Source organism: Aristolochia californica, unplaced genomic scaffold, assembly GCF_029961685.1.
Source record: "Aristolochia californica isolate CCGP_79_NKW_82.1479 unplaced genomic scaffold, dmAriCali1.0.hap1 SCAF_12, whole genome shotgun sequence".
Taxonomy (NCBI): Eukaryota; Viridiplantae; Streptophyta; class Magnoliopsida; order Piperales; family Aristolochiaceae; genus Aristolochia; species Aristolochia californica.
Window position 1 is genome coordinate 29416585 of NW_027181793.1, and position 12189 is coordinate 29428773.

Below are 12189 nucleotides of genomic sequence, written 5' to 3' on the forward strand. Positions count from 1 at the left end.
ATAAATTTGTTAAAAAGGTAAATAAAGAGAACAAGTGAAGAAGACGGTTCAGCTCGAATAAAAGTGACCAATTCAATTTGATAGTCAGAGGAGGCGACTCGTAAGTGGGTCCATTGTTGAATGCCAGTGTGTGTCACGAATAAGAAGGGCCCACCGCGGTCACCCTTAACTTGGACAGATCATCACTAGTGGCCTCTGAGGAAATCCTTGGTCTTTATTAGTGGGATTTTTCTTTCTGGTTCCAACTTGAAGTGTCTCGCTTGGGATTTTTTGTCAGAGTGGGGTTCCCAAAATTATCATGCCATGAGAGATCTTTTCGTTAAATGGGCCATGCAATTCTCCTCAAGTTGCGAACGAAACTACACGTCTGTCGTCTTCTTCACTCGGGTCGGATGGCTTTGTACGGAACCTGTTGGCTTTTACCAGCCGGCGGCTTTGGTGGCTCTCGAGTCCTCGATGGTTATGTTATTATATGGGGTAATTTGGACATTTTATTTTCTATTATTTAAAAAAAAAATCTTTACTCCTATGTCGTATCTCCAAATTGTCCGATGTGACATGTAGGGGTCGGGTACCATGGATATAAAAGCAGTATACATAATTGGTGAGACAAAAGAATTAATAATTTCAACCCTGAATTTAGTACAATTAACTCTCATCTTTTTACAAAATTCACGAACTAATGATTGATATCTTTTGACTTTAGTGAGGCAATTTTAAAAAAATAAATAAACCAATTGTCACTTTTGGACATATAATTAGGTCGTCATATTTTATGTTTAAATTAATAATACCAGAGAATAGTTGATAACGAATGAGATAAATACAAGAGTGAGCCAAACAATCTTTCTGGAACCCATGAAAAAAAAATTAACCATTATTAATCTTAAAAATAATTAGTAAAAAAAATAATTATTATTTTATTTTTATTAACTATTTTTTAGAATAATATTTTTTTTTTCTTATTTTGGAAAAGAAATAATCAAATATCAAGGTTTCATATGGGTTGGTTTCCGGTTAGATTTACTCCAATGTATGAGGAACAAGCTTGGACTTATCATTAGGCAATTATTATTGTCTAATTTGGAATTCGAAATGATGATTTCCAATGAGACTACTAATGCGTACATCCCACTTTTGATTGGCATTTGTAAGATATTACAAAAACTTAGGAAGAAATCATTGATGGCCGCCATCCACACGAAGCAAATTACTGTGAGCACTAAATTTGATACCGCATGTTCATTAAAAATCCAGTCGACAGGAGACCTGAATCACTCGTTTCGGGTGATTTTTCTACAATAGTCGGTTCATGACTCGGAAAGGAGACCTGACTCGAGTCGTCCCAAAAATCTGAGTCCTTGGGCAAGTTAACTCGACCTTTAATTTTTTTGTAAAATAATATGAAAATTTATTGATTAGGCTATCTAATAATATAAAAAATAACGTACATTATTAAGTATTTAGTTAATGTGTCACTAAGGAAGATATCTAATGCATTATTAGTTACTAACCATGCAAACAAATAAACTAATTAATTATTAATTATGTTTCATCTCCAAATATACACACGTCCAATAAATGGTTAAACACGTTATTTAAGAATACCCGATTTTAATTTTAATATTTAAATTACGACAAAATATTGATAGTTAATTAAATAATATTTTTAACAAAACATTTCATTGGGTTTGACTCAATTCAAGACTCGTTGTTGGACCGCCCAATCCTTTAAATATTGAAGGGTTCGGGTACATGGGTTCAAACCACATAACCAACCTGATCAAATAAAAATCCAAGTCCGAAGTTATAATAGTTTCAACTAACTTGGAATGAACGGTTAGATAATCACTCACATCATATTGTACAGATATATAGTTTTCTAATATTAAAATCATTATTCAACAAATTTTGGAAATATTTATTTTTATAAAAAAAAGTTGCTATTGAAAAATCAAAATTAGATTGACTACATTAGAAAAATTTAAGCCGAATTAATCAAATTGGACTCTAAAAATTCATATGGACATACACATCCTTACATGGAATTTTACAATAATATAAGGATAAAATAGCATAAATACTAGCATAAATACTATGGATAAAGTTCATGGTTATGTAGTTGGGTGGGGGATAGATTTTTCAAGTTCAAGTTCATGTCCAATATGAAGATCATGTTAGTCATGTACATGAAAATCATTTTTGCACTTGGTGTTAGTGTTGACGACTTCATGTGCACTGGAAAACAGTTTCCAATGATAGTGCCCCAACATGAGAAAAACATAAAAAACAAGAGAATCTTTAAACCTTTACAGTACACTTAATTACAACATAATCTTTAAGCCCCAAATTAGGTAAAACAACCATTATTACTACACAAATAAGTTATTTAATGTATAATTAAATATATTAATTTATTTATTAATTGAATTAGATATTTTATTGTGCATTAATATGGTAATTACATGAGCCAATGAAATACGTACATGATTAATTACAAATAATAAATAAATAACAAAAACGAAAGTAATACGTTGAGTTATTAATTTATTAATAACATATGATACACTTTAACCTAAAAATGAATAATTTAAGAGAAAAATTTGATCTAATCATAACTTTAACACACTATATATTTGTACATAATATATTTTATGTATTATTAATTAATAATATATTATCAAAATTTTTAAACCATTTGTTTAATTAACTATAGTAATCAGATAATTATGCCAAAATAATTTATCAAATATTTATTTTAACAATATTTTAATTATGACTATTAAATCACTATTTTAATATAGTAATTATAAAATAAATATATTAAATAAATAAAATAATTATTTTATAAATAAAATTTATAAATTAATAATTTTTATGAAGATAGTTTAATTTTTCTTAACTTAGAAAAAATTAAATCATCGTCGTTTTCCTCAGCGACGGGCCAGTGGGCAACAATGGCTAGCAATGCCGACAGAGGTGGCGCTCTGACGGTACGCCTAGAGGGAGAAGAGAGGGAGGTTGAGAAGCTCAACCTCCCGTGCTCTGTGACGGAGGTAGAGAGGGAGAGGAGCGGGAGGATGACTATTAAACCGAAGCAGATGGCTGAAATCAAAGCCGAATGGGAAAATCGATGCCGAATCGAAGTAGAAATTAAAAAATCGAAGCTCAAATGTCAAAATCAAGTGGGAGGTTCAAAGGGAGAGCGAGTTTGAGATGGGAGAGAAGGACGCCGAAAGGACGTTTGTAGCGAGATGGATGCTGTAGAGAGGGAGACAGTAGAGGGATGATGGAGATGAGAGAGGGAGCAGAAAACGAGAGAGCAGAGAGGGTGTGCGGCAGAGGGAGCCCCGAGAGACAGCCCCGCGATAATATCATGTACATGATTCTCAAAATCGAGCGGAAAACACTTTCCGCCGTTTACTCTTGGGATATGAATTCCTGAGTCATGGATGATCATGTACATGACATGAAGTTTGGCTCTCCCTAATGACTTTAGGACATGAACTGAGTAATGCGTATGAAGATCATGTCCTGAGTCATGTTGACTAACCCCCCTAAATATAAATGGTAATTTATTAATAAATAGATAAAAAATTACTGTTATTAAAATATCTGTTAATTATTTGGTTACATATTTTCTTAGTACTAAATTAATTATAATATGAAACTTCTCTTTAAAGGTTTGAATTAAAAAAAAAAAATTATATTAAAATAATATTCAGTATTTTATGTAATTATATTTTATCTTATATTAAAAATAATAGATTATTTACTATTATATGTTATTATTTTTATTCAAATAAATTAATATTAAGTTAATTATTTTAGAGAAAAATATTAGGCCCTTGTAGTGTGCCGCAACTGGCGGACACTAGACCGCAACTTCAGTCGGTTAAAACCATTCTGGGTATAGATGATTAGGCATCGTAGATAAAACAACTGGTAATGGTGACGCCGCTTTGGTAAGCTGAAGAGGAGTTTTCTCTTTCAGTGTCCAAGCTTCTCTGAAACAGTGAAAGCCTTTCTTATAATTACCCCAATACCCTTAGCTCACCAACCTGGTTTCTTCTCTTTTTTGTCTCGGTCGTTACCTCCGCGTCGAAGAGTTCGTCGACGGACATTGTTGGAAAATTTTCTCCCGTCCACGAGGTATTAACTTTGTCTGGAATGATCTTGGATTAGGGCTAGTTTTCTTCCTTTGCTTTCATGCTGAATGGACGGTTGGAATTCGTGTTATAATTGTCAGAACCTTGATTAGGGTTGCTCTTTGATGCTCTGCTCTTGTAAAATGTGATAGATTTTTCTCATTTTTCTGGCTTAATTTAGGTCTACTGGCTTCTTGATCTGAATACTGAACTGCAAAGGTTGTGCGCCTAGGTTCTTCTGCTTATAGGCATCGTGCTAGTTTTATTTTTATGCCATCTTCTGCGTTATAATGGCTTGGATGATCGGCTTGTTTAGGTTCCTCTTCTGCTTAGAGCACGGCGCTGGATTTCACCAGGGGTTTTTAATTTGATCATTCCGCTGGTGTGAATTTTCGTTCCTTTAATTAGTTGTGTGTCATGAAGACCCTTTTTTTTATTAAACAATCTCTCGTTTAACTTACTGATTTGATTTATGGGGATTTGATAGACTTGTCAGATTTAACCTTTTTATGGTTCAATTATGATTTACTTTCGTCATGACCTTTCTGGACTTACGGTGCTCTTGATGTGATGCAGTCCTAATATTTTTCAGAGAATGAAAAGGAGGTTCTAATTATTAATGTATTTGAGCTTGTTTGATTTATGAAATATTTATTAAAGCTCAATCTTGAAATCTAACTAGTGTGAGAATTTTCTAGGATTTCTGTTAGAATCTCCATTGGTGAAGTTATAATCTAAGCTACTGGTTTAACAGCTATATATGTCACCCAAAGATACCTGAGTCAAATGAGTGAAATCAGTAATCACTTTCTGGTTAGTTCAACTGTTGAAGAGGTATCAGTTGCTATTCATTATGTATGTATGGAAATCTTGACGAATGAAAGAGTGAGGCTATGTAAATTATGAAGAAAAGCACCACTACTTCTGTCAGGGTGTGAATTCTCAACTTTCTCATTGGATTGAGCACTTGGTTCTGTGCTTTAGAGACTGAGAACTCACCAACATAAGACTTCAAAATAATACAAGGAAATATATATATAAAAAAAAAAAGAGAGAGATGCTGGATGATAAAAATACATGAAGCTGGGGCTTCTTAAGTTATGACTTATTGTGTCAGTGAACTGCATTTATCCTGGAAATGAGAGAAACCTTTTACTCTCGGCAAACAGTAGAATAGAAGCGTTTTATCCTGTGTGTGATGTGACTGATTTTTGCATGAAAAATCTTCTTGAAATCTAGCAGGCAAATTTCTACTCATCCAGGTCCATTGCTCTGGGCACAGATTCTCAACTTCTGTTCGTCTTTCTATTTATTATGTCTTTGATTTCTCTCTGAAAAATCTCAGGTTATCTGAGATGATTTAAACTTTGTTGCCTGAATATTGCATTGTTTGTCAACAGAAGCTTTTTCCATCATCTCTGAGAATGCAAGATCCTCGTGTCATTTCCTCTGAGGATGTCCTCAATCCCAAGACACAAAAAAAGAAATCCTCATCCAGAAGGGAAGTGGGACTTCACCCACTAGGAAATGTAAAAGGACGACCAGAGACCATTTATCCACCGTTCAAGGCCCAAAAGGTCCTCAAAGGGAAACCTAGGAACGGAGCTTCCCCATCTTTTCAACACCTGGAGAGGTCAAATTCAGATTCCTTACCAGATACTTCGTCTGGCAGTGAATACCGCACCCTAAGACGGAAGTATTTGCTACTTGAGGAAAAGAGTTTCTTGTTGAAAAATGAACTGAATGAGGCAGAAGCAGAGGTTAGAACTCTGGAACAAGAGAAGTTTGCACTGTTGGATCAACTTCTTGTGTTAGAAGGTCTAATTGACCCTGCAGATATTCATCCTCAAGAGCGATCTTGATGTCTTAGCCATTCATCTTGTTGTAAGATGTTTCGCTAACATAGTGCAATGCAGTGGATATTATATTAAAATTCTTTTCCTTGTAGATAAAAAGATGTTGGAAATAATATGGAGGCATCAAACATAGAAGAACCACTGCGGAATAGTTGTTAATTTATGCTTTATTTTTCTTGTATACATATTCCATTGATCTTTGCCATATTTTACATTAAAAATATAACTTATACAAAGCCTGGACCATTCCTGGTATCTGGTGCTGAGCATTCAGATGTCATGAGAAGGAAGATATAGTATAGACACTCAAAGTGAGACTGTCCTGTGACAGTCACTGGGTTGTACATTTGAAACTTGGGGTTCATGAGTAGATACTTTTTGTTAGAATAGAAAAGACAATATGAGAAGCTTGTTGTATCCTACCTGCCCCCTGCATGTTTGGTCAAATGGTAGTTCTTTCCACACTATTGTTGATGTAGGTGGGCTGGAACATGGAAAAAGAAGGATCTTTGTTATCGGAGGTCCATAGTCTTCAGATACATTCATCCGACATTGATGGATGGCTTCAGCCAAGCTTATGCAAAGACGGGACTTGAAGTAAAGCAAGGCAAATGGATGTTTGTTGATCTGAAAGTTTAATGATTTCAATTTCTCGTCCATATGTTTTGGGCTTGAGGAAGCTGTTAGAAGAGTATATCATCAAGACCTACTGATGAACAAAGTGTGACCCACTGTCTTTAGATTTTGGCATTTGCCTTGCTAGAGTCAAAAGTTCAGATTCGGCCCACTTGAATTCTCTGTCATAATTACCGTCTGTGCGTCGAATTGTGATGTTAGTGATTTAAGCAGCAGATGTGCCACTAAAGAGGAGAGTAGTGGAAAAGGCAAACAGAAATGTGGAAAAAGAAAGTGAATTCTTTTTAAAAAAAAAAAAAAGTGTTAAAAATGTGTTATTATGTACGAAAAGATAGGTATTTTGAGAAAGTGAATCACTTTGTGTACGTCAAAAGGAGAAAAGTGAAAGTGAAAATGAGATAAGGTGATACGAGATCGTCCTCATCTTAACGAGTGTTTATTGATGGATGTGAAGACTTTGAAGTCTGCTACTAAACATATCTTTACTTCTTGAATATGTGTATATTTCTCAAATTTATAACATATATATTTGTCATGATTAAACTGGATTAGACGCCAGATTTGATGATTAACCCACCTTTAACAACTTTATTAAAGTACGGTGTCACTCGTTTGTCACATTCCGGAACTGCAACATTTTGAAGGAAGACTGCCTACTCTTTTCCTCCTGTTTTGCAAGAAAGTTGATGCCTTTGGTGGGATTGCTGGGTTGAGATCACTAGGACTATATGACGGAAAACAACCAATTGGAAGGAGCGGAATACCTCAGCGTGAAAGGATGCCCTCGACCCAGAAGATTCCTCTCTCCACGAAAATATATACAAATCCATCCAACACCCCAAAATACAAACCAATCGATACAATTGACAGAGGAATATGAATAAATTTCACAGAATTTGGTTACGTAGTCTGTACAAACGAACAATGTGTAATTCTTTTCACAATATATTACTCCAAATGTTGAAAAGAACATAAAAGCAAGTTACCTGCTATGAGCTTTTTAAACGTAAATTGACCAAAATTTGATGTCTGCCCTGTTGTGGGACCTGCCATGTTTTCCCAGTTTGCATGCTTCAAGCCAAATAGTTTTACAGAAGCTTCCATAGACCTGAAGGTTTCTGCTTCAATTTTAGCACCAAAAATGGTGAGCAGTGAAAGTTATCTTGAAACTCCAGAATTAGCGCCAACCTCTAGGACAACCAATGGACTAGTCACCTGTACATGCTTTTTCTTCCATGTTAGAGACCCAAATACATAACCCTTCGAGGGATTCACCACCTTGAAATTCACAGTGAATGTTTTCTTCTGAGCATAGCTTGTGAAAAACAGTAGTTTCGGTGTGACTGTCACATTGATACCCTTAGGAGCGGTCACTACTGCTCTGTAAATGCTTCTGCTCTTCCCCACATTGGTTAAAGTTCTGGTGACTGAATGGCTACCCCTGAGATAAGGTACAGAGATTGATGGATAATTGAGATCTAGGGGACTTGGATTAGGTTTCTTGCAGATGCTACTACCACCTGTCACCATTCTTAATGATGCCTCATCATAGCCAATCGAACACAGGAAATTCTTGTAATCTTCTGGTCCTATATCATAGATCAGCCCGGGGTCTAACGCTCCGATGGGATACATGAAACCCGAGCCATAATCAAATGGGTTTGCCTCCCTTCCTTCTGGGTCTGCTGTGATTGAATCTTCATTTTTGTCCAAGTTGGTCGCTGCAAATTCGTTATAAATATAGGATTCCTGGGAAGAAGCTTTCATGTTCCTGAAGATCAACCCCGAGTGGGGAAAGTGTGAGGAAATTACCTGATGTCATGATTGCCGACTTGATTGCAGCAGGAGACCATGTCGGGTGAACCGCTTTGACCAGGGCGGATATTCCCGTTACATGTGGACAAGCCATAGAAGTTCCAGACAGAATATTGTAGTTCATCTTTTTTAATGCGGGAGACCATGACGCCAGTATGTTTAGTCCTGGTGCTGCTATATCAGGCTATAGAGAAGCACAGATTAATAAGCAACGAGTAAACCTAATGTTTGCATACAAGAACCAAGTTCTTGCTTACCTTCAAAATCTCCGGATTCAGGGAATTGGGACCCTTAGAAGAGAATGATGCAATGCGAGGGGCAGGTTGAGATCCTAACAGAGTCTTTGCAGGCAAGATCAGTGATCGTGGATTTCTGGGGAACAGAGAACAGGGGAACCAAATCAGGACCCGGCATACATGAACTATTGACAAATTTCATAAACAGAAGAAGCAATTCGAACCTAGTACGGTTAATGAAAGAAAGAATTCTGTCGCCCGTTTCTTTCCCAACTATTGCTGAAGGTATAACAAAAGGGATTGCAACGTCCTTATCTTCTTCGTCTATTAAAACCATACCAACCCCTCCAGCTTCTTTCACTACTATGCTCTTTGCCAGTTTAGACTCTGAAGAGCTCTCGGCGTGGCGACACACCAGAACCTTCCCACGAGCCTTGGTACTGTTCAAGGAGCTCTCCAGACAGTAGCTTCAGAAAAATGAAGGTTAAACATTATAGCCGACTCAAAATTTGATTTATGACGACAAATTTATACACGGGGCAACATAATTGATCACACTGTAACCCAGCGAAAAGGGTAGCAAACCAGAATGAAGACGACTGCCCGACCGCCGACAAAATGCATGTGCACGAAATTCTCTCTTTACCTGGACTGATAAGGCGTAAAATATCCACCGTAGGCCTCTGAAGCGTCCATGATTCTAGCCGAAGTTTTCATCTCAAAGAGACTGAGGCTTTCACCCTATACGAAGGCAAACAGTTAAACAGACGAAGCTAAATCATATTCAATCAATAAAGGTGGAGTGAAGTAATGCACCGTGACTTTGGTCTTATTTCCGAGTAAAATATCTGATGTGAAATCTCTATCCGTTGAAGTAGCAGCCACAGTTAAGATCCAAGGTGCAACATTAGTAGCTGAGCCTGCACTTCCATCATTCCCAACAGAAGAAACAACGAGAATCCCATGGCTAGCAGCATGGAAGGATCCCACTGAAATTGCATCATTGAAGTAATCCCCCTGTGGAGCATCTGGACCTAAAGACAGAGACAAGATATCTACGCCATCTTTGATAGCATCATCAAATGCAGCCAATAAGTCTGCATCATAGCAACCAGAGTCCCAGCAAGTCTTGTAGACTGCAATTCTGGAGAATGGAGCTCCACCTCTAGCCCCTCCACCGGCTAAGCCATTAAAATTCATGTCGTCTACGTACCGACCAGAAGCTGTGGAAGCCGTGTGGCTCCCGTGACCAGAGCTGTCTCTAGAAGATCTGAATTTCACCACGTTATCATAATTGCTCTTCACTCCTTTTCCATTGCTCTGTTGTTCAGCTTCGTAACCGTTTACATAATACCTTGCTCCTATCAATTTCCTGGGCAAAGTGAAAGAAGAAAATAATAAATTCAAGTACTGGAAGTAAGTTCAAAGTCCTGGAGGTAAGAACCTTCCTTCAAGTAAAATGGAAAATGCACTCAGAAATTGATGAAATCGAACTTGTTGCAAGAAGATGAATTGAATGCTTCGCCCGTTTGACATTTCCCCTTCCATCGAGAGGGCACTGGAGGCATATGTGCGTCGCCGAAACTGGGAGATTCTGGCCATATTCCTGAATTAATGGTCACGTATTTAAATGTTTATGTTGAATCCACCGAAGTCTTTAACTTAATTATCCGCAGATAATTTGGTTAGCATCTCAATGTAATAATTAAAGTCTAAAACTCGCGGACATGGTCGAAGAAGGAACAAGCGGAAGAAGAACAATTAGAAACTAACAAAATGAAAATCATAAGTCTGAGCTCCCTGCGTAATGGGACTACATCGAATGAGTTAGTGGAGTACTGTGGAATCATGTCGACAGGTTTGGCTGATGGTACTAGCCACGGAGTTTTTCCCAGGAAAATGTTCATACTGCTATAAAAGATTCTGTAACTCCGAAAAAAAGAGGATGAAGAGGAAGCGTCCAACAGATGAGCACAGGATTCAGTTAGAGATTGAAAAGGCAAATTCACCACAGAAGTAATTGGCCAAAACTGTGTGTCCTGCGACCATAAGACAATAACTGAAAAAGATCATGGCAATTTCGACGATAAAAAGTCTGATTCCCGAACAGGGGTCCTTCGACGCCTCTGTAACTTACAGATATGCGAAGAAGAAGCAATACAGACAAGAAAAATCGCCAGGTACAATATGAGAAATTATGGTAATATAAAAATACAAAGATAGCTGCCTTACCTGTATCAATAAAACCGATGATAACATTTTCTTGATTCTTCGTAGAGATTCCCGAAATTTCCATCGTTTCATCCTTCATCAGACCCATGAAATCCCAAGAATGCGTGGTATGCAGTTTCCTCTTTGAATTGGGAAAGACAGAAACTACTCCAGGCATCTCTGCCGCGTTTGAATTTTCAGATATTGGAAACCAAAAAAAACATAAGAAATTTCGAAACGAATGACAAGAGCAAGAATGAATATATTATTAACCACGGAAGCAAAGTAGAAAACCCACTAGCCATTTGCAAAGCTTGCTCTTCGGTTAACTTTGCTGCAAATCCCCTAAAACCATGTTTGTAACTGTAAACATGCGAAGCTCGCGCTTTCTCCGCACTGTAGAAAAATCAAGCCGGAGCGCAAAATAAATAAATGAATCATAAGCGGAAGAAAGCCGATTTTCCTGAGACATGGATGGTAGAACAATGAGCCATTACTAACCTTCCTCCGTGAACAGAAGTAAGCATTTGGTGGTTGTGCCCCAAAATCTCTTCTGGGCTAGTATTGTTATGGCTGCCCATGTAAACTACATATACCTGCAAATACTAGGAATTATAGGAATGCTTGTAAACGTTTCTAAAAATTCCAAACACAATAAGAGAAAAAACTAACTTAGTAGTATCAAACTTGCCGACTCACCTGAGATGAGAAACTATGGGTAATCTGTAGAAGAAGAAGAAGAACCCAAATATAGACATACTGGACCCTCAACCAGACTGGAGCCATGACCAAGCTCATGGTGGGGGGAGAGAGGGACGAAAGCTATTTAAATAAGAAAAGGGGAAATTGTTTAACACTTCAGCGGTTCACCGCTGTATTTATACGTGTAAAAGATGATAGCAGGAAGGAATTTTTGCTTTGGGGTTCTTCAGGCGTAAAAATTGTGAAGATTTTTAAGCGGCCTTTCTGTTCAGCTTTTTGCTTTTGGCACTACCAGCAAAAAAGCACGATCTTCTGCCCTTCCCCATATCCAGTGACCGTTAAATTACCAATCAAAAAGTTCTAATACGAGCAGAAAAGGATAACTTCCTCCTTTTTTTCTTGCAGTGGGAAAAAAAAAACATCGTTAAAATCCAAAAACTTAAAATGTTAAAATAAAAAAGAGAACTGTCTCTTTCTGAATAAGGAACGGCCACAGACACCACGACCCCTTTCTTCACTCCTCAGACCATTTCATCCCTGCTTCCACCAACAAGAACACTCGTCTTCCAGCCAGAAAATGAGAAA

At 37.2% G+C, this 12189-nt stretch overlaps 1 protein-coding gene across 1 annotated transcript; it reads right to left on the reverse strand.

Moving 5' to 3' along the window:
- Positions 1 to 7496: 7496 nt before the first annotated feature.
- Positions 7497 to 11866, reverse strand: LOC137945646 (subtilisin-like serine-protease S). The gene is made up of 11 exons (XM_068791604.1): positions 11602 to 11866; positions 11404 to 11498; positions 11201 to 11298; positions 10924 to 11082; positions 10186 to 10297; positions 9508 to 10063; positions 9338 to 9432; positions 8916 to 9158; positions 8713 to 8827; positions 8453 to 8639; positions 7497 to 8361 (listed from the first exon to the last, which is right to left on the reverse strand). Exons 1-11 carry the CDS (start codon positions 11698 to 11700, stop codon positions 7799 to 7801), a joined length of 2322 nt encoding a protein of 773 aa, XP_068647705.1. The 5' UTR covers positions 11701 to 11866; the 3' UTR covers positions 7497 to 7798.
- Positions 11867 to 12189: the final 323 nt, after the last annotated feature.